At 44.0% G+C, this 22,075-nt stretch overlaps 1 protein-coding gene across 1 annotated transcript; it reads right to left on the reverse strand.

The window, feature by feature from the left end:
* Positions 1-357: 357 nt before the first annotated feature.
* On the reverse strand, positions 358-17,358 carry CHRNA1 (cholinergic receptor nicotinic alpha 1 subunit). The gene is made up of 9 exons (XM_055287824.2): positions 17,093-17,358; positions 12,238-12,383; positions 12,082-12,126; positions 10,288-10,397; positions 6,965-7,160; positions 6,249-6,486; positions 2,717-2,940; positions 1,351-1,590; positions 358-1,026 (listed from the first exon to the last, which is right to left on the reverse strand). The coding sequence occupies exons 1-9, from the start codon at positions 17,133-17,135 to the stop codon at positions 895-897; spliced, it is 1,374 nt and encodes a 457-aa protein (XP_055143799.1). The 5' UTR covers positions 17,136-17,358; the 3' UTR covers positions 358-894.
* Between the last annotated feature and the right edge of the window lie 4,717 nt (positions 17,359-22,075).

A 22,075-nucleotide genomic window follows, 5' to 3' on the forward strand; every position in this document is an offset into this window, starting at 1 on the left:
TCTCAGGTCTAGAAATCTGCTTTAAAACATGGATTTTTTTGGTCAAGGGCAGTGGCTCACACCTGTAATCCCAGCACATGGGGAGGCCAAGATGGGTGGATCACTTGAGCCCAGGAGTTCGAGATCAGTCTGGGCAACATGGCAAAACCCTGTCTCTGCAAAAAATACAAAAGTTAGTTGGGTGTGGTGACATGCCCCTGTAGTCTCAGCTATCCCGGGAGGCTGAGGTAGGAGAATCACCTGAGTCTGGCAAGTGGAGGCTGCAGTGAGACGAGATCAGGCCACTGCACTCTAGCCTGGGTGATAGGAGTAAGACCCTGTATCAAAAAACAATCAAACAAAAAAAAAAACCATGAATTTTTGAAGCAGTTTGCATTTTAGTTTATTTCATTTCTACTGCTTCCTCTCTCTCCAAATCAAATGCCTTATCCCTTTAGGACTGGTAGATGGAGTTTTCTTAATAGGTACAAAACTGACTCTTAAGCAAAAAATACACTTCATTTAAAAAAGAACATCAGCAACTCCCTAGTGGTCTCGTGGTTAGACAAAATAAGTAAACATATAAATATAACAGCAATGACAGTGCAACAGAAAACCTCGGTTATCCTGGGAAAAACTCTTCCAGACACTGGAAATGAACAATTTTTTTAGTGATTAGTTTCATTTACTAAAGAGGGTTCACTCTTCAGGGAGATAGCAGAACTAAAGGGAGAAGCAACATGAAAACACTTCAAGGCCATAAACTTACATAAAGGTAAATCTTATCATCAATAATAAGTATGGAATATAATACGGTTGATAAGTGCGGGTGTAGCAAGTAGACAAATCTTCCTCTCCTGCCCTTCTCTGCTCTGGTAGATTCTGGGGCAGAGCTAGGCTCAGCTCACTTGCTGCTCATCCTTGCTGATTTAATTCAATGAGTCGACCTGCAAACACAGCTAGGGTTCCGATGATGCAGACGAGCATGAAGACTCCGAGGAGTATGTGGTCCATCACCATTGCAACGTACTTCCACTCCTCCGCCGCCTGGGAGAGAGGAAAATGTTAGACAGAGTCTCCCTAAGGTGGTTTCTGGACCCACAACATTTGTGCTTTGCATCGTCTATGGGCCCTTCAATTTGTAGATCTCAAAGTCCTCCCATCCCTTGGCTGACATCATCTTTATTTTTTGAATAGATTATTTACAAAGTGGTAAGTTACTAAGGTGGTCTAGAGGTGGTCATCAGGGTTCATGTTAGGTCAGTAGCTGCCTGTTGTATGCCACCTACTTGTCAAGTCACACTCACCATCTGTGTTCATGCATTTGGCCATTTAAACCCAGAGGCATGGATTTCAAGCCACAAAGCTTACGTTATTAGACTCCTGGTCTGACTTCATGGTCTCTGCGATGTACTTGATGCCCTCGATGGCACTTTTCACCTCGGGGTGTTTGATCAGGGGAGAGTGGAAGCCCATGGGTGGAGGCCCGGGCTTTCCAGAAATGTCAGAGATATCAATGTCTTCTGTAAAAATCTTTTTGTCTTGCTTTTCTCTGGATGGTCTTTTCATTGTGGAGAAAAACATGATATTTGGGATAGTGTCGATAAAAACCTAACATAAAAAAGAAATCCATGCATGAGAATTATTGTCCACGAGGCAAGCATAAAACTCTGTCTTTGAATTATCGATGTGATTTGGGGCAAGTCATTCAGTTTTTCTGGGCTTCAGCCTCTTGTCCTTAAAACAAAAGAACTATACTAGATTTTTTCAAAGATCCTTCTGTATCCCGGGTCCTGTGAAATGACTATGGTTAACAGTGATGATTCTGTAATGTGAGAAGTTCGCCACTGGAGGGAGCCCATGTGCAGTCATCGACCTGGGGCCACCCATGAGCTTAAAAGCTTCAGAATCCCCTACAGGTGTGGAAAATGCCTTAGCAATGTGTCACCAGGATCAAATGGTTAAAGAAGGGGCCCCTCCACTTCAAATATATCCCATAAAACAGCTAGATTGTTTTCTTCTGTTTCTTTTTCCTGAAGAAACTGCAGTACAGGTATTGCCAGCAGTCATCTATCAGCCTTTACAGAAACAGGGACTCTTACTCTCCTCTTAAAAGAGTACGTTGTGAGCAGTAGCTTCTTTTTTCAATTCCTGACAAATATTTTACATTCTGCACAAAAGATCCTGGACTTCAGTGTCTCTGTAAAGTTTTGTCAAAGAAAGACATATTTGAAATGTTAAATTTTTAAATTCAGTAACGTAAATATTTGAGACCAAGTCCTTCACTAAAACTCACTTTTTGACCCTCTCTCATCAGGAACCCTCCCATCTCTAGCCCTCATTCTATTCATTCTATTCTCAACAGATGATCTCACCAGCAAAAAATAATCCAGTCTGTTCACAAATTGGAAGACATACGAAAGAAATCGCGAAAATTTCACGGCATTTCAATAAAAAGCAGCCGTTTGTTCATCTTCTCTAATCAAAGAGATTCTTTAAACTTGAATTTGGAATGAGCTTTGTTAATTCTGTTTTTCTTTTCTCTCTGGGAAGGCTACAGGAGTTATTTATTCCTAAAAAGAGGCCAAAGAAAGTTCCTTCCAAAAATTCTCTGAAGCCCCCAAAAAAACTCAGTTCCTAAATAGCCCCAAGTATTAGCTAGAAACCCATTGGTTCCTGGAAGGGGAGGCCTGTAGATGTGCCCCCGTGTGGAGTCTGCAGGGGCCTCCCCACTCACCTTCCGCACCCAGTCGGGCATGACGTGGGTGCTGGGTGAGCGGTGGTGTGTGTTGATGACGATGACAGTGATGATGATGGAGGCAATGACGAACACCATGGTGAAGAGCATGTATTTTCCAATCAAGGGCACAGCACTGGACGTGGAGGGGATCAGCTCCACGATGACCAGAAGGAACACAGTCAAAGACAGTAAGACAGAGATGCTCAGAGTCATCTTCTCCCCTGGAAAGACAAAAAAAAAAAAAAAAATCCCACAACTACCCATCTGGGTTGGGCTGCAGTGTTCCTCCCACCCCACCATTTATATGTGGAAGTCCTGAGTCCTGGGACCTCAGAATGTGACTGTATTTGAAGACAGGGACTTTAAGGAGGTAATTAAATGAAAACGAGGTGATATGGGGTAGTGAGTAATCGAGTATGACTGGTGTCCTTATAAGGAGAGGAATTAGGACACAGATGCATGGATGGAAGGCCGTGGGACACAGGAAGAAGATGGCCATTACAATCCAAGGAGAGAGGCCTCACAAGAAACCAACTGTGCTGGCACCTTGATCTTGGAATTCCAGTCTCCAGAACTGTGAGAAATTACATTTCTGTTATCTAAGCCTCACAGTCTATGGTGTTTTGTGTGGCAGCCCAAGCAAACTAATTCACCACTGAAACCCAAGGGTAACAGGAATGTGACCGACATGTTCTCAAAGCATTATTCTGGGAAATCTCAAAGCATTTTTTTCTACAGAATTTCCTATGTAACCGACCTACCTTAACTTTTCTGACAGCAGCCAGTGGCAAGCATTTCCATTAGAGGCTGCCAAGCAGAAAATGGAACAATATTTCATCTCATGCTCCAGATTTCTGATTCTTGGTGGAACCCAGGGAACTGAAAGGAGTTCTGGGTGGATAAGCTGGACTCGGTGTGGCATTTCCCTTCTGCAGCAGGATGCATTAAACATCATGAAACTGAACCACCCCTGGCCTACTTATTACCCAGCAGATGAATGGGCAGCCCAGAAGTACACGTATCTTTCTGTTATTAAGGGAGCAAGCTGTAAGACCAAAACCCAGGAAAAGGACAAAATCCTAAAGGCTAAGGAGTTCTCCTTGGCATCCTGAGTGATCTTCTGATACAGTGGTTTCACACCACTCACTGTCGCATTTTCATATAAGAGGAAGTTTGTCTTCTCACTTATTTCTTGTTTTGTTTTGCATACTAAGGGAGCAGGGATTTCCCCAGCCCCCACCTCTTTTCTGCAGACCCTTTGATCTCAGGAGGGTTTTGGCTGGGCAAACTTGGCAGCAGGAAGGTCAGGGTCTGAATGGCACTGAGGTATTTTTGTGAGGCTTGACCACCTAGATGCAGTAGAGAAGCTCTGGGAGGGACTTTCCCTGGGCTGGCCTTGCTTTTGGTGCTGCTGGAAACCCTTGTGTTACCCTGCTTTCAATGATGAAGCTGTCCCCTACTGGCTGCTTCCAGATGCTGGAATATGTATAGAATATGTATGTATGTATAGGATACAGAGTGGATGCAAACAAGAAATTGTCAATTCTACCTGGTAGGTAGGAAAACCTTTCAAAGTGAAAAAGAATACAATTACAAATACAAAATATTTGTCTGCTTGTATAAAATTTCTTGATTAATAATAATGATAATAATAATAGCCAATATTTATCAAGCATAATCTTTGTCCTAAGTGCTTTTCTTTCTTTCTTTTTTTTTTTTTTTTGTGATGGAGTCTCACTCTGTTGCCCAGGCTGGAGTTCAGTGGTGCCATCTCGGCTCACTGCAACCTCCGCCTCCAGGGTTCAAGCAATTCTCCTGCCTCAGCCTCCCAAGTAACTGGGATTACAGGCACATGCCACCACACCTGGCTAATTTTTTGTATTTTTAATAGAGATGGGGTTTCACCATGTTGGCCAGGCTGGTCTCGAACTCCTGACCTCAAGTGATGCACCCGCCTTGGCCTCCCAAAGTGCTGGGATTACAGGTGTGAGCCACCGCGTCTGGCCCCTAAGTGCTTTTCAAGCGCAAATCATTTAATGTTTATAGAGACTCTTGTTAGTTCCCATAATGCCCCAACAGTGTTTTTATTTTAAAAAGTTTCATTTGAGGGCCTGGTGCAGTGGCTCATGCCTGTAATCCTAACACCTTGGGAGGCCAAGGCAGGGGCGATCACTTGAGGCCAGGAGTTTGAGACTAGCCTGGGCAACATAGCAAGACTCCATCTCTATTTATTTATATTTTAATGTAAAGAAAAGTTTCATTTGATTAGAAAGTTGAAAAAAATAGTGTTTGTGATAATTTGTTTAAAAACGAGTGCAGGGCAGGCACAGTGGCTCACACCTGTAATCCCAGCACTTTAGGAGGCCGAGGTGGGCAGATCATTTGAGCCCAGGAGTTCGAGACTGGCCTTGGCAACATGGTGTAACCCCGTTTCTACAAAAAAAACAAAAATTAGCCGAGTGTGGTGGCACATGCCTGTAGTCCCAGCTACTCAGGAGGCTGAGGTGAAAGGATCACTTGAGCTCAGGAGGTTGAGGCTGCAGTGAGCCGTGATCATGCCACTGTACTGCAGCCTGGGCAACAGAGTGAGACCTGGTCTCAAAACAAAAAAAAAATGAAACCCCAAATGCAGTCACTGAAACATGCACTCTGCGGGGTGAGGCACTTTCTGTCTTATTCTCTGCGGTCTATCTGCCACATCATATTTGTTCAATAAATATCCACTGAATGAGTAAATGAATGATCTTTTTTCCTAGTTGGCAAGTTGGATTTAAACTTTTGTGGGTTTTTTTTTTTAAGTCATTTTGATAAAAATTGCTACCTGTCAGAAGCTTGAGGTCTGTCTGTAGCATCTTTCTTTTTTTCATACTTGTCTGCCATAAGTTGTTTATGAATAGTGACTTGCTGGCAGGCAGATGTGTACGCTTTCCTCCTTTCTGGTGGATTGTTGTTGTTTGATAAAATTATGTCACAGATATGATTACTCAGTAGGAGGTAAGTAAGTTGTCTAGGCTGATATGTGAGAAAGAATGGCCACTTGGGAAGTGGGGTCTTGTGTGTGAAGATGCCACCATCTGGAAAAGAGATACGCAAAATCTATCTTCAAGTGGTTAGCAGTGGGTAAAGGAGCAAGACCAGGATTAGTCAGTATATAGAAAGTGACTTCATCGTGGAAGTGGCATGAGAAGTGTCTGGGATCACACACCTTACCCAGCACACTTCTGGGCACACAGTTGGTATTCAGCAAATAGGTACTGGTGGTTAATGTACTTTAACCAGCCTGAGCTACAGTGTGCATCTTGAGGGTCACGTTCAACTCCCTGCCGCTCGGGATGTCTGCCCCAGCTGTGAGCTCCACTCACAGTGACTCTCACCACTGCGCACGCTCACTCAGCAAATGCACCCTCCTAATGATGATGGTTCGGGTCGATCTGCCTGTTTGTTAGCACATGATTATTTCTGGCTTCCCCAAAATAGCAGCACGAGACCCATCAGCGTCAGCAGCAGCAGTCATGGCAACCACACCCACCTGAGTCTGTGGGCAGGTAGAACACCAGGCCAGTTAAGAAGGAGAAGAGCAGGCAGGGGATGATGACGTTGACGATGAAGTAGAGGGGCAGGCGCTGCATGACGAAGTGGTAGGTGATGTCCAGGTAGGGGGTGTCGGGGCAGCAGGAATAGAACACCCAGTGCTTCCAGCCCCGGGACTCCTTGATCACCCACTCCCCGCTCTCCATGAAGTTGCTCAGGTCTGGCTGGTCGCTTTCCTGAGAAAGGAAATGAGGTTTGGAAATCCCAGGCAGGTCACCCTGATGAGGGGCAGCGTTTTGTAATCAGCAGTGACAAGGCCACAGATTCCAGCTCTGTGGGTCACACACCCAGGAGGGACTCTGGGGCACTACTGCTTTGGGGTCTTAGATTCCTTTCCTATGACATAAGGGGGTTTGGACTAGCAGCATTCTCCATTTTGGCTACACATTCAAGTCACCTGGCAGCTTTAAAACATATTGATGCCCTACCGCCACCCCAGGCCCATTACATCAAAATTCTTGAGACTCAGCCTGGGCGTAGCAAATTAATTTAAGCTCCCATTTAGTTCTCCCTTCCCAAACAACTTGAACCATCAAACTGGATGGTTCCTAAGTTCTAACTGGTACTGAGAGCCTATGATTGTCCAAGGAAAAGTTGGAGACCCGAATCACACTTTTCCTGAAACCACCCTTATCATATGTGGCCACCACCTACCGGGTTGATGGCCACGACAGAGCCGTCATAGGTCCAGGTGCCCAGCTTCATGCTGCAGTTCTGTTCATCAAAGGGAAAGTGGGTGACGATGATCTCACAGTAGCTTTTAAAGATGGCTGGAGGTGTCCATGTGATGTGGCCAGTGTAGTCCAGGAGCACTTTGGTGAACTTGACAATAGCAAAGTCACCATCTGCACTACAATTGGGATAAAAGAGGAAAATGGCTCCAAGTGACAGATGAGCCTTCCATTCTGCTTGGGGATGTTAACAGGAGACAGCTGTTAATTATTCAGGTGCTAATTATAGAAGCTCTCTTTCGGGCAGTGTCACTTTTTATCTATTGCAATGTTTCCCAAATTTGATAATAAGAATCACTGCGGTGCTTGTTAAAAATACAGAGTTCTGCACACCCTCTAAGTAAACCCTGAATCTGAGTATCTGGGAAAGAATGTGGGAACCCACAGTTTTAAAGAAATAACAGGTAACATGGGTCCACTGCATCCCAGGTTATTTTTCCAGCCCTCACAAGTGTTTGTAATGTTAATCTTCATCTATCACCTCCCTGATGTACTATGTTGGGGAAAAAAAAACACAGGAATTTTACATAAAACACCTCCAGCGACTCATTACTGTGACAAGCGGGTTAGGGAAGGGGCCTACTACTTTTTTTTTTTTTGAGATGGAATCTCGTTTTGTCGCCCAGGCTGGAGTGCAATGGTGCAATCTTGGCTCACAGCAACTTCCACCTCCCAGGCTCAAGCAATTCTCTTGCCTCAGCCTCCCAGGTAGCTGAGATTACAGGTGCCCACCACACACTCGGCTAATTTTTGTATTTTTAATAAAGACTAGGTTTCACCATGTTGGCCAGGCTGGCCCTGAATTCCTGACCTCAAGTGATCCGCCTGCCTTGGCCTCTCAAAGTGCTAGGATTACAGGAGTGAGCCACCATCCCTGACCGGCCTACTACTTTTTAAAGAACGATTTAGAGCTCACTGGGGTGGACTCACAAACTCAGATACCTCCAGCGCCAGGCAGGTGAGGAATGAGTGCAGGGTGACACTGCTGAACAGAGCGCCCCTCTCTCCTGACAGGAAGTTGCCACCTTGCAGTGTCCCCCGAGGCGCCCATGTGGGAATGAAGGCCCAATCTTGCCAGATTTGGATTCTTCCTCAGAAGCTGGAAACCTGGATTTTTTTTTTTTGAGATGGAGTCTTGCTCTGTCTCCCAGGCTGGAGTGCAGTGGCGCCATCTCGGCTCACTGCAAGCTCTGTCTCCCGGGTTCCCGCCATTCTCCTGCCTCAGCTCCCAAGTAGCTGGGACTGCAGACGCCCACCACCACGCCCGGCTAATTTTTTGTATTTCTAGTAGAGACGGGGTTTCACCATGTTAGCCAGGATGATCTCAATCTCCTGACCTTGTGGTCAGCCCGCCTCGGCCTCCCAAAGTGCTGGGATTACAGGCGTGAGCCATTGCGCCCGGCGAAACGTAGATTTCTTTAAATCAAAAATTGCCAGATTTTGCCAGGTACAGTGGCTCATGCCTGTAATCCCAGCACTTTGGGAGACTAAGGCAGGAAGATCGCTTGAGTCCATGAGTTCAAGACCGGCCTGGCCAACAGCGAGACCTCACCTCTACTAAATTTTCTTTAAAAATTAGAGAGGCAGGGTGGTGCGCACCTGTAGTACCACCTACCTGGAAGGCTGAGGCAGAGGATTGCTCAAGCCCCAGAGTTCAAGGTTGCAATGAGCTATGATCACACCATAACACTCCAGCCTGAGCAACGGAGCAGAGACTTTGTCTCAAAAAAAAAAATCTGGAAGTTTAAATGTTGGATTTTTCTAGAGAGGCTGAAAAACAGATTTTAATGTGATGTTTCTTGGTTTTCAAATGTTGGCAATGATTTATTATTTTTAAAAAGACAGACACCATGGGAGGTTCTACAAAAACAAAACAAGCCATTTCTGCCGGCCTTGTTCAGTGGACAACTTACCCTTTCGGTAAACAACAGTCTGTGTTCAAGGGATTTAGCAGACGGCAGGGTGTTAGAATAGGTGTTGAATGGGTGGGATGGGATCTGTTTCAGTGGGATTTCAGGGACATCATGGCATATGTTAGTCCCTCGTGTCATAAATCAAGAGGTTTTCTTCCCATTGGTTTTTCCTTGGGACTGAAGTGGGCTCTTTACCTGGAAAACTATGTGGCGTTGGACCCGCCCAAAGCAGCCCCAAAGGGCAGAAAGTCATAGGGTTGTCTTAGTCTCTCCCAATAAGCAATAAAACAGCGTTCTCTCCTCACCAGGGTGAGCCTGAGTGAGTTTGGCAAAAGAACCAAAGGATTTTAATTGCTCTTCTCAGATTCCTACTGGAAGAGAAACTGAAAGATACTTTATCAGCCCATTTGTCCAAAAAGATTACACAAATGATCGGATAATTTGGCTCAAGCTTGAACCCCAAGTATAATTGGACAACGTGTGGCAGAAAATCAAAGCTTGAAAGGGCCTGCCTTAAAAGGTATCGTTTTCATCCACTAGCCCTGTCACCTTCCCTAAGTCTGCTAGGACACACAGCTTGTGGACCCCCGACACATGTTGTATAATGTCAGACCATAAATCCTCCGGGCCGGTGTTGCATGCTCTTGCCTGGGAAGGATGCTTTTTGAAACGAGCATTTCCTGACAAATGAAGGGCGTATGCTAATGAACGTGTCATTAGACCAGAACGTCTTGAATAATATAATTTCACAACATGCAGTCTGTCGTGGGGCCCAGTGGACGGGCAGTGAAGGCGTCCCAGGCCAACAGCAGCAGTGGGTGTCAGGAAGCTGTTCAGGATGTGATGAGTAACAACCCCAGGAGGCTCAGAAATATTTGGTAGGGAGAATACTAGACTCCAAGGAACTCAGCGATAGGACGTTTGGGTGCCTTGGAAAGTTGCCACACATGCTTCAGGGGCTCTCAGGGATCAAATGTCCCCCACCCTCAGCCTGGATTCAGTTTGGCTGCAGTAATCCTTTCTCTTTAAGTCATGAGACACCATATGGCACCCCTAGCCCGTCAATTTGGCTCTTGGTTTACAGTGATTTACTTTTTTAATTTTGTAGAAACATTGTCTTGCTGTGTTGCCCAGGCTGATCTCAAACTCCTGGCCTCAAGCAATCCTCCCACCGTGGCCTCCCAAAGTGCTGAGTTTACAGGTGTGAGCCACCGTCCTGGGTGATTTAACATTAGCAGTGGTGAGAAGCATTCCGAGCGCGCAGCCCTTCCATCAGGGCACTTTACTCCACCTGCCCCGGGAGCGCCCTCCGCCGCCCATGCAATTTGCTCACTTGTTATAGAGAACAAGGTCTGGGCGCCAGATCTTTTCTGAAGGAATGTGAATTTTTTTCACACCGCCATAGTCATCTGGATTCCATTTTAGGTTGTAATCTACCCATTGCTAGAAACAAAGACATACAGCTAATTAAAAAGCCAAAAACACTTTTTAAAATCTAAGGTTATCAAGAGCCCTGACATGCATGGGAATTCATTACTGACAGAAATTGTGCTTCCATAAGAAAAGTTGGATTCAGAATTCAGCTTTCACTTCAGTAAATAAGAACAGCAAACGTATAGCACTGACAACGTGCTCACACTGTTTCAAACACCTTACCTATATTAACTCATTTAGTCCTCACAACAATCCCGTGAGGGGAGGGTGATTACTGATCTCATTCTGCAGATGAGAAAACAAAGGAACCCCCCACAAGTCACGCAGCTGGGGGGTGGCAGATCTACCATGTCACTCTGTCCACCCCCAGAAAAGGAGAAAGACCCTAGTGTGAACATTTTCCTCAAGCAGGCAGCATCATTTTTAAAAAGTACCATATATTTTTTTACATTATAAAAGTAAAGGCTGGGTGTGGTGGCTCATGCCTGTAATCCCAGCATTTTGGGAGGCTGAGGCCGGTGGATCACCTGAGGTCAGGAGTTCGAGACCAGCCTGGCTAACATGGTGAAACCTCGTCTCTACTAAAAATACAAAAATTAGCCGGGCGTGGTGGTGGGTGCCTGTATACCCAGCTACTTGGGAGACTGAGGCAGGAGAATCACTTGAACCTGGGAGGCAGAGGTTGCAGTGAGCCAAGATCGTGCCATTGCACTCCAGCCTGGGCGACAGAGTGAGACTCTGTCTCAAAAGAAAAGTAATACAGGTTGAGGATCCCAAATCTGAAACCCAAAATGCTCCGAAATCCAAAATGCTCCAAAATCCAAAACTTTTTGAGCACCAACATGACACGCAGGAAATGTTCATTGGAGAATTTTGAATTTCAGATTTTCAGATTTGGGAAGTTTAACTGGTAAGTATATGCAAATATTTCAAAATAAAAAAAAAATCCAAAATCTGAAACACTTCTGGTCCCAAGCATTTTGGGAAAGGGGTACTCCACCTGTATGTGCCCATTGCAGCAAAGCTGGAAAGCACAATGCTATGGGTTCAATTGTGTCCCCCTAAAATTCATGCTGAAGCCCTAACTCCCAGTATTTCAGAACGTGACCTAATTTGGAGACAGGTTCTTTACAGAGGTAATTATGTTAAAATGAAGTCATTAAAATAGACTCTCATTCAATATGACTGGTGTCTTCATAAAAAGAGGGAATTTAAAGATATATATATATACACATGTATTTAAATATACATATATATTCATATATATCATACATATATGTATCGCATACACAAGAAGGACGCCATCTGAACATAAAGACAGTCATCTACAAGCTGAAGAGAGAGGCCTAGGACAGATTCTTCCTCACAGCCCTCAGAAGGAACCAACCCTGCCAATACCTAGACTTTGGACTTCTATCTTCCAGAACTATGAGATGATAAATTTCTGTTGTTTAAGCCACATAGTTATGGCAGCCCTAGCAAACTAATACACACAGAAAAAGCCCTAAAGTTTAAAAAAAAAAAAAAAAAAGCAAAACCAAAACCAAACAGGATCCATGCTTTCACCATCTCAAAATATCTACTTTCAACATTTTGGTATATATCCCTGTTACTCATATTGATTTCCTCTGGGCCCAGGTTTAATTTCAGGGTGAATAAAAACGACATACATGCAATTATCTGGCTAAGTTACCTGTTTCAGACGCACATTGGTTGTCACGATCTGATTTACTTCATCCTGGAAAAAAAATAAGGATCATTTTTATGGGGGAGAGAGGGGCCCCAAGGGAGGAAACCCAGGGGTGAGAGGTGTGGGTGTGTGGGCAGGCCCCCAGTGCTCTTGTCTCACCACATTGATGAGCTGTATCAGCTGCAGGCCCACGGTGACCTCCACGACCTGGTGGTGGTCTTCCACTGGCCGCACCACGCTGCTGTAGTCTTTAAATAGCTTTGCCACCAGACGGGTCTCATGTTCGGAGCCCAGGACGAGGCCAGCTGAGACAGCAGATGACACCCACACTGTCAGATTCTGCTCCCCACCCTCCAAACACATGAACATGAGGAACTGAGGCATAAGCCTCAGTTCCTTCTAACAGAAGGCATACAGGCCTCCTTGTTGAAAGGCTCCCAAATGCAGTGGTTATTGCCTTGTTTTTTTCCAATTACAGTTGCTGTTGTGGTCCCTTACCCGGTGACAGTGGGGTGTGCCAGGTAATCACAACACTTGTACTTTGGACAGGCAACATTCCTTCATACAGCCTGGCTGAATCAAGTTTGCCAGGTACACACACACACACACACACACACGAAAAAAAAGCCCACAAAAAAAGCCAATCTCAGTGTTTCAGAGCAGTGTAATGAAATCTTGGACTGGCTGTGTCAGATCTCTTGATGCCATGAACAGCCAAAATTGATGCTGGTTCAAACCCAGTACAGTGGTCATAATTAACAAGTGGAAAATAATAAGGGGTGGGGAGGTTGCAGAGAAACTGGAACCTCATATGTTGCTGGTAGGAATGTAAAATGGCAGTTCCTCAACAAGTTAAACACAGTTACCATACGATCCAGCAATTCCACTCCTAGGTCCACACCCAAAAGAACAGCAGCATTATTTACCATAGCCAAAGGGTGGAAACAACGCAAGTGTCCATCAACAGGTAAATGGATGGACAAATTATGGTATACCCCTACGATGAACTATTATTCAGACATGAAAAAGGAATAAAGGAATGATGTACTGACACATGCTACAACATGGATGGAGCTTGGAAACATTTTGCTAAGTGAAAGAAGTCAGACACAATGGGGCAAATATTGTATGATTGCATCTACATGAAGTATCCAGAATAGGTAAATCCATACAGAGAGAAAGCAGAGCAGGAGTTACCAGGGACTGGGGGGAGAGAGGGATGGGGTAGGACTCCTTAATGTGCCTGATGTTTCCCTTTGGGATGATAAAAACGTTCTGGAAATAGATAGTGGTGATGGTCATAGAACATGTGAATGTACTTAATGCCACTGAATTGTATACTTTAAAGTGGTTAAAATGGTAAATTTTATGAAATGGGTATTTTACCACGATTTTTAAAAATACCACTGCTGGCAGGTACACTTCCCAGTTAAGTTGTTAAAATAGAGTGAAAACTGTGCTTTGTTGACGTGGGTTTGGGGCTCCTAGTTGGAACACAAGCAATTCCAAGGAATCTTTACTACATTTTCCTTCAGGATAGAGAGCAGTATCATCTAATACTCTCAGAACCCACGGCCCCCTTTTCTATCTACAGCCCTTTTCAATCTTCATCAGCCACAGATGAAGCAGGAGGACAGACATCCTCACCTGACATTCAGGGAGGTTGGACCACTTGTCCAAGGTCATGTGACTAGCAAGGGCAAAGCTCAGATTAGAATCCTGTCATTTTGCGCTGAGCTTCTGCACTAATTCTTGATACTAACAGTGTGTTGTGAGCTGTCCTGGAAACTCAGAACTGCAAGTGCCACTATTCCTATGAGAAAATGTGTTCCAAATCACAAGTGTCTTATGAAGGATCTTTGTAACTCAAGCCTTCCGTGGGTTGGGGACTGTGTGTTCAGAGCTGGGAGAGGAAGTAGACACACGATCCATTTGCCTTCATTCACGTAACCAGATCTCCCCTTTCCGCAGGTTATTGCTGAGGCTGCAGTGCAGTAGCTCAGTTACAGCTCACTGCAGCCTTGACCTCCCAGGCTCAAGCAATCCTCCCACCTCAGCCTCCCCCAACCAAGCAGCTGGGACCCCATCTCTATAAAAAGTACAAAAATTACCTGGGCACGCGCCACCACACCCAGCTAATTTTTGTATTTTTTGTAGGGGTGGGGTTTTGCCACGTTGTTCAGGCTGGTCTCAAATTCCTGAGCTCAAGCCATCCACCAACCTCATCCTCCCAAAGTGCTGGGATTACAGGCAAGAGCCACCTCACCTGGCTAGTTTCACATGTTTTCTGAACCCAAAATGTTCCAAGGGCACTCAGTGCCCAACCATGCAGAGATTTCACATGACATTTCTCTAAAGCCACCTGCATTTGAGGACTCTTGAAGGGAATATGTTGTTTGAAGATTCCATTTTTGCATCCACCCCACTGAGCCCCTGGGACTTGATAATCCTTCCGTCCTCCATGCATTTTCTATCCTGGGCCTCATTCAGCCCATAGTGGGGGTGCAGACTGGAATGGATTACTGAGCGCCTTGGCCACTGAATTTGAAGCTTTTGCTTTGGCCTTGCCTTGGGCTGCTTATTTTTAAATGACTGTTCACTCCAGTTTGACAGGAAGAACATACTAGAAAGCAGAGGGCAGAGCAGATGGTCAGCATTATGTAGCAGGAGAACTATGCAGACCAACCCTATGGCCCACTAAGAGGAAGGGGAGGATGACAGAAGCAGACATAATCAGCATTTCAGCGACAGTCACCTCCACCTCTCCCACCCTAGCCAATAACAAGGTGCCTGTTCCTTCCATAAGGAATTTCTAAGGAAGGAGGGCTTCAGTTCTTAGATTGGTTCATTGGTATTCTTTTCTTTTTTCTTCCCCAAAGCAGGATAGAGTGATAGAAAACTCACAGGGCTCAAAGTCAGAACTCTATGATTCTCTTCCCAACTCCAATATGGCCTGGAGAGTTCGATTAGTTCTTCACAGATTCAATGAATCACAGTAAATACTTTTGGAAAAAGGTAGGGTGTAAATAAACAAATATGCAGATAGAAAATTAAATAATGTCAAATTTCCCTTTTTAGCAAGATTATATTTGTAATCTTTATTCAGATGATGGTAACATTAATTTATTCATGAAATATTTGTTGACAATTTACTGTAAGCAAAGCATTGTTTTGGGAGCTTTGAGATGTTCAAAAGTGAATCCTTCTTCCTACCCTCATGGAGATTGACATTTGTCATTTACGCAAATAACTGTGAACAAGTTGGAAAGTGATATGCCATAAGAAAGATGGCAATGAAGTGCTTGGGATTCCAGAGGCAAAGAGAAGAAAAAGTTGAAATGAAAAGTGCTGTATAAATAGAACAGAGATCACGCTGTTTTAAGCTAACACAGGAAAAGGGTCCCGGATATAAATGACAATTTTGTCCACAAAGGACTGATTCTAAGAAGGGAAACTCAACCACAATTTCAAAGTGTTCCTTTTGTACCACACTGGTTCCATTTGTATTTGTATGTAGGAAATAGCTCCCTGGGCTGGGCAAAAGAAATTTTGAACTGTTACTAGTCCCATAGATCATTATTATCTTAACCTGATTCTGTATCTCTTGCTACCTTTGGCTAGTTCAGGCTGTGTTTTCTGACTGTGCATGTAATAAACCAAGTCTCCAACTGACCACATTCCAAAATGTATAAATTAAGTGACCTTGGGCAGGTCAGCTTTAGTTTCCTTGTAATAAAAAATTGAGGATGTTGGACTGCCTGATCTAACTCTAAATTTCTATAAAACACCCATGGAAATCGATGCCAGCAAACTCGAGATTTGACCTAAATACATATCACATACTTCTTTAATAGCTAATCATGCATTTTTGGTTAGCAATAACCAAAATCCTAAGAGATCTCTTAAGGATGTTTACATTAAAGCATATCATTTAAGAATTTTTCTGTGAGTGTGGTTTTGCGGGCACGCACGCGCGCACGCACGCGCACACACACACACACCCCCACACACCAGGCTAGCTTTGGTTGGATAGAGTCCAAATCCCACAGGATATAATTTATCTGAGTTTAGGCTCTTTCACTCAACTCTGCTATTGAAAAAAATTAATAATAAAGCTTTTGCCTCTTGACCAGAAGGCCTGTGTTTTTCAGAGCAATATTGGAAATGAAAAATCACAGGATGTCAGCCACCTTGTTTCTCAGTTGGGATAATATCACCAGTAAACTTTTATGTGAAGCAATCAGCAAACATCTCCTGTTTCCCTCTAGCGGAAGTCTGGGATTCAGGATGGTGTTTCAGCTGCTGTGTTAGGACACATTCCAGAGTAGAATGCAGGTCAAATGCTGTGCAAGGTTTTATAGTTTCAATTCAAACCCAAACCTATATATAGTAACATCCTTTTTAAAAAAAAAAAAAAAAAGTAGATAGGAATGCATTCATATGGAATTTTTTTTAACTTCAGAAATTTTGAAAAAATTACAAAATATTTCTGTCTCTGTGGAGAGAGTTTAGTTATGATTATTAACTGGTTTCTATCTCCAGCACATGTAGCTGTCAATCAGTCCTCTTTATTATTAGAATTCTCCTGCAGCAGTAAAGGGACTTGTTAACTCCGTTGTTTGTGATTATAAGGCACTGTTCTAAGTATCTATAGTTGTTTAAATATGAACCCCAGGACACTACCATGATCCACAAGAGGTCCAGGTCCTACAAGTGGTGCAGAGTGTTCAGAGGGATGAGTTGGCTGCCAGGCATGATGGAGGGAGAGACATGCGTGTCTACCTTGAAGTCTTTGACCAGGCAGTTTCTATTTTAATTAGATAACGCAAACTAAAAATCTTTATCCAAAAACTCAATCAAGCTAACATCAGGAAGAAACTGACAGAGCAGCCTCTGGCTGGGGAGGCTCTGCCATTCTGTGGTCTCATCAAAGAAGCAAGACTTTGATTTGGGGGCCTCCAGTACTTTAGCCTCAAAGGAGAGCCCTCTCCCCACCCCTGACCCCAGCACTTACCTGAGCAAAGGCTAAAGAGCAGGAAGAGAGGCCAGGGCTCCATGGGCTACCGGAGCTGGTGTGAACCCGGGCAGAGTGGTGGCCTGTGCTTCTCACTGGCACTCTGGCTGGGTGCTTGTCTGCTAGAGGGTTTGGAAAGCGAGTCGGCTCACTAGAGCTATTGTTTTACACCACCTGTTTGTGGGAGCGACAGCTGGGCTGCCCTCAGCCCTGGAGCCTAGGGAATTACTGGGACCGTACACCATTACAGATATGCCACACTTTACACAATTGCTTACCCTTGACAAGCTGAGTATGTACTGCACTATATTTTAAATGCACCAGGAGTCAGATCTTAATGAAAAAAAATGTATAGAAAGGAAGGAATTATTTTAAATGGTGAGCAAACCGCCTCCCTTTTGTGTAAACCAGAACCTCATCTCTGTGGGTTGATTTGATTAGGGTCATTTGGTCTGAGTAGATAGTCAGCTGTTTGTCCTAAACCACAAAAAATCCACATTCTGCAAACATGGCTTCAGTTTCATTTTCTCTGCTTCAGTGTTAGGCTGACGGTGCCAGGGGCTTTTCTGACTGCCTGGATTTCAGAAAAGTGTAGCTGGTGTTGAGTCTGCTGCTGGAGAGCCCCCATGTTGACTGGGTTTGGTTTTTAACAAAGACAGCTTCTTCCATAAAACTGGCTTTGCTGGCCCCCAGAGTGGCTGTTCCAACCCCTGCCTCTGTATCAGGCAATACCTATCCCACATGAACCATTAGCTGGAGCAAATTGCCCACATCCTATGCACTGTGATTCAAGTGAAGCATAATTATCGGGAAAAAGTGTCCCACCGCATCAGCAGTTGTTCCGGGTCCCTGCCTCCTTCCATCCGTCCCTCTGCCCACTCTCACACAGGGAAGCAAAGAGCAGAGTGGTTCAGCTTTTCAATTATCTTGCTTGAAAAACATCCTAAAAACCAGCAGTTAGTAATTTCTCAGTCTGAGAAGTATTGTTACCTGAGCTATGCTTCTTTGCAGGGTGTGAGGTGGGTTCACAGATGGAGACAGTTATTTAAAGGTACCCTGCCTGTTCCTTCCAGGCCTCCTTCCCACATGGAACTAGATGAGAAAGGTCCTCTCACCTCAAGCCCACAACAACATCCTGACAGATCCTCTCATTCCAGTGGATCCAAACAATTCATTAGAGAAGGGGCTCAGAGGGTAGAGAGAGCTGCAAGCTCATACTATTTATATTTTTTGTTTAAACGGTGGGAGATCAGTTAACTGTTTGCTAAAAAAAATTTGGTTCTCTCCCTTCCATGGAATAACCCCGTGGGAGAAATACAACCCCCACTCTCTGACCAGCCCCTTCCATATAAATGGAGCCATGGGACTGACCTCTGGCCAGTGGCATGAGTGGAAAAATGTTCTCAGACTCACAAACCTACCAGAGCTCAGCCCTGCCCTTCTAGTTTTCTGACTGGCTAGAATGGACATGGTCCCGAGGGCAACCTTAGAAACCATGTTCTGAAGGTGGCGTTGCTTTTGACATTCTGAATCCTTGAATGACTGTGTGGAGGGGGACCCCCATCCACCTGCTCACCACCCAGCACTATTTCAATGAAAACAAACATGTATTGTGTTGAGCCATCAAAATCCTTGGATTTATTTGTACAGCAGCTGGTGTTCCATAATTAATAAAAAATTTAGTCCTTTGCACTAGTACCCTGAGGTTAAAAATAAATTCTAAAATATGTAGCACTGCAGCAGAAGGCAAGAAAATTGATACTGGAGGCTGAAAATATGAAGACCCATATTATATAGTACCAAATAATTTCATAAACTGTTGTCCTCAATTACTTGGTGAACAATGTGTCTACTGAGCCTGTAGCTCCCAGAATAGAGGTTGGTAAACCCAAAGTTAGTGCACCATGGCTCTTTCTGGCGTTGTGTAGCAAGTCAGTACAAGGAAGAGCTGAGTTCAGGCAAAAATGTGCTGGTTCAAGAGCAGAAATGAAAAGAAATAGAATGAGTCCAGAAATGTGGAGTCTTCTGTTTTGAACTTCAAAGAGTAAGTGAAAACATGGAATAAAGGCTTTCAGCAACCAAAGCCCGTTAAGACTTCTCTTTAAACAGGCAGTTTCATCACAACAGCAAAGATCACTTTAAGGGTGCTTTCTTCACAGCCAAGCCTGTTTTTTTTTTTTTCAGATGGCTTCAAGATGGCTGCTATTAAGTTGAAGGAGAGAGGTATAGTGATCAGGATGCAAAGAAATTAATCAGATTGGAGAATTGTGACCGGGAAAGAACCCCATGTGTGTATATGGGCACATGGGAGTGATGGAAACAAATATTGCAGAAGCTTACTCAGTATTTGAAGGAATTATATTGCCAAAGAGTTCATTAACCCAGGCTACAAAAGTTTTGGTTGTTCAAGGCTTAAAGCAGTCCTTGAGCTCCCAAACACACACGGCCAGAAAGCAGGCTCCAAGATCTGCACATTCTTCCAAAAAGGGTGCTCTCTCCATCCCCTCCTTCAAATGTGGCCGTGGGGGAAAGTGGGCAAGGAAGAACCTCCCGGGGGCATAGCCAGGAACCTCAGACAGCAATGGACAAGGGAGTTCCACCCACAGAGCAGAATCGGGTCGAATCGAGGAATCTGTTGAGACCGTCTCTGTGCCTACCTTGGCTTTCTGCTTACTGCCAATGCCTGCAACCCTGTAACTGAGGGATTTTTTTTTCCTTTTTTTTGGCCATGGGAACACATGAAACAAGCCTGAGATGCTAAAGTGTTACTGCCTCCAGAAACAGGCCTCAACCAATGTTGGAGGATAAATATCCCCACCCCCTCTCCCCTTGGACTGGGTAACCCCCAAGCATGCCCTACACTGTTCTCTGTGGGAGTGAGTCCCTGTTGCCCATGATGGAAGTGGCTCAATAACCCTCCCTTTATTGGCTTCCTCTCCTTCTCTGTCTCTTCTCCCCAATCTGCCACCTCTCAAGTCAACTCCCTACAGGGTCAGGGGGACCTCAACTCAAGACAGAATTTCTCCCACTGCCTGGCATGGGGTCTTCACAGTGATAGCATTGGAGGCTTTCCCCTCTTTTTTTTTTTTTTTTTTTTTTTTTGAGACGGAGTCTTGCTCTGTCACCCAGGCTGGAGTGCAGTGGCGCGATCTCGGCTCACTGCAAGCTCCGCCTCCCGGGTTCACGCCATTCTCCTGCCTCAGCCTCTCCGAGTAGCTGGGACTACAGGCGCCCGCCACCACGCCCGGCTAATTTTTTTTTGTATTTCTAGTAGAGACGGGGTTTCACCGTGGTCTCGATCTCCTGACCTCGTGATCCGCCCGCCTCGGCCTCCCAAAGTGCTGGGATTACAAGCGTGAGCCACCGCGCCCGGCCCGGCTTTCCCCTCTTATTGCCACCGTCTTACCAAATTTCTTCTAAAGGTGAACAGTTGAAACCATAGACTAAAAAAAAATTACTAAAACTACTACTATTATCCTCAGGAGTAACCTATTTTTTTCATTTAAAAGTTTATTATTCAAGTAATTTGAATTTATTATAGAGAAATTAGAGAACAGATGAATGAAAGGACCCGCTATCCTTGTACCCAGAATATTTATTTTGATGTTTTAGTTTGTGTCTGTTCAGACCGTGTTTCCATGCATTCCATTCATTCATTCACTAAAAATTTTTTCACTGGGTTTTGCTATGTGCCAAGCAGTGTTCTAGGCATTTGAAATACATCAATAAACACAGCAGACAAAGATTCCTGGTTCTCAGAAAAAATGCATTCTAATTGGAGGAGATGGATGATTTAAAATATATATATATTTTATAATTTATTTTTATATATAATATGTTATATAATATATAAATAAGATATATATCCTTTTAACTATTTTTATATCATATGTTATATAATACATGGTTATATATTATATATTTACATATATGTTTACATGTATAATATATGTTTACATACCTTATATATAAACATATTACATATTACATAATATATAAACATGTATTATATATAATATATAAACATATATAATATATGTAAACATATAATATATAAATTGCAAAAAAGGTATATATTTTTTATTTATATAAAAATATATCTTTATATATCTTTTTCTTATATATGTTATATAAATAAGATATATATAATTTATATAAGTAAGTTGTTATAACTAATAATTAAATTGTTTAATGTGTCATCAGGTAAAAAATGCTATAGGAAAAAGAAAAAGCAGAGCAGGATAAAAGAGGACCGGGACAGCTGGAAGGGGATTGCAATTTTAAACACAGCAGGTAGGGTGGGTTTCACTGAGGAGGTGGCATTTGAAGGAGATGCAGACAGATATCTGTGGCAGGAGCATTGCAGGCAGAGTGAGCAGCAACACAGTCCCTGAGGGGAATGGTACTGGTGTGCTCGGGCATAGCCAGGAAGCTGGCAGCCTGGAGCAGGGCAAGAGATGGGGAAACTGCTAGGAGATGAGGTCAGGGAGCAGCCCAGGGAGGAGGGACGCAACACGCATCCTCGACTTTCATTTTCTGTGAGATGTGGCGCCTCTGCAGCATTTTGAGCTGAAGGGTGACACCATCTGACATATCTGTCAAAGGTCGACTCTGGCTGCTTTGGGGACACCAGGCTGTGGGGGTGTAAATTAGGAGCTACTACTGCAGTAATCCCTGAGGTAGATGGTGATGAACTGGACCAGAGTGGTTGCAGTGAAGGTGGTAAGAAGTCGTTAGATTTGGGAAATGTATTTTGACGTGAGGGTTAATGGGATTTCCTGAAGGATTTGATCTAGAATGCAAGAAAAAGGGAGGCATTTAAGATGATTTGCAGGGTTTTGGCTTGAGCATAAGGAAGGATTTAAATGCCAACAAGTGGATTGAGGAAGACTGTGGATGAGCAGGTTTAAGGCGGGGGAAATTCAAGGGTTCTGCCTGGGATGTGATCAGTTGGAGGTGTCCATTAGAAATGTGAGCAGGTAG

Source organism: Symphalangus syndactylus, chromosome 8 (assembly GCF_028878055.3).
Source record: "Symphalangus syndactylus isolate Jambi chromosome 8, NHGRI_mSymSyn1-v2.1_pri, whole genome shotgun sequence".
NCBI classification, from domain to species: Eukaryota; Metazoa; Chordata; class Mammalia; order Primates; family Hylobatidae; genus Symphalangus; species Symphalangus syndactylus.

What these genes read in the sequence shown, in the direction of transcription:
- CHRNA1 (XM_055287824.2), bottom strand. Translation starts at nt 17,135, where the DNA reads ATGGAGCCCTGGCCTCTCTTCCTGCTCTTTAGCCTTTGCTCAG. An exon ending in GCTCTTTAGCCTTTGCTCAG is followed by an intron (nt 12,384 to 17,092) that starts GTAAGTGCTGGG and finishes CTGCTGTCTCAG; the next exon opens with CTGGCCTCGTCCTGGGCTCC. An exon ending in CTGTCGTGGCCATCAACCCG is followed by an intron (nt 6,487 to 6,964) that starts GTAGGTGGTGGC and finishes TTCCTTTCTCAG; the next exon opens with GAAAGCGACCAGCCAGACCT.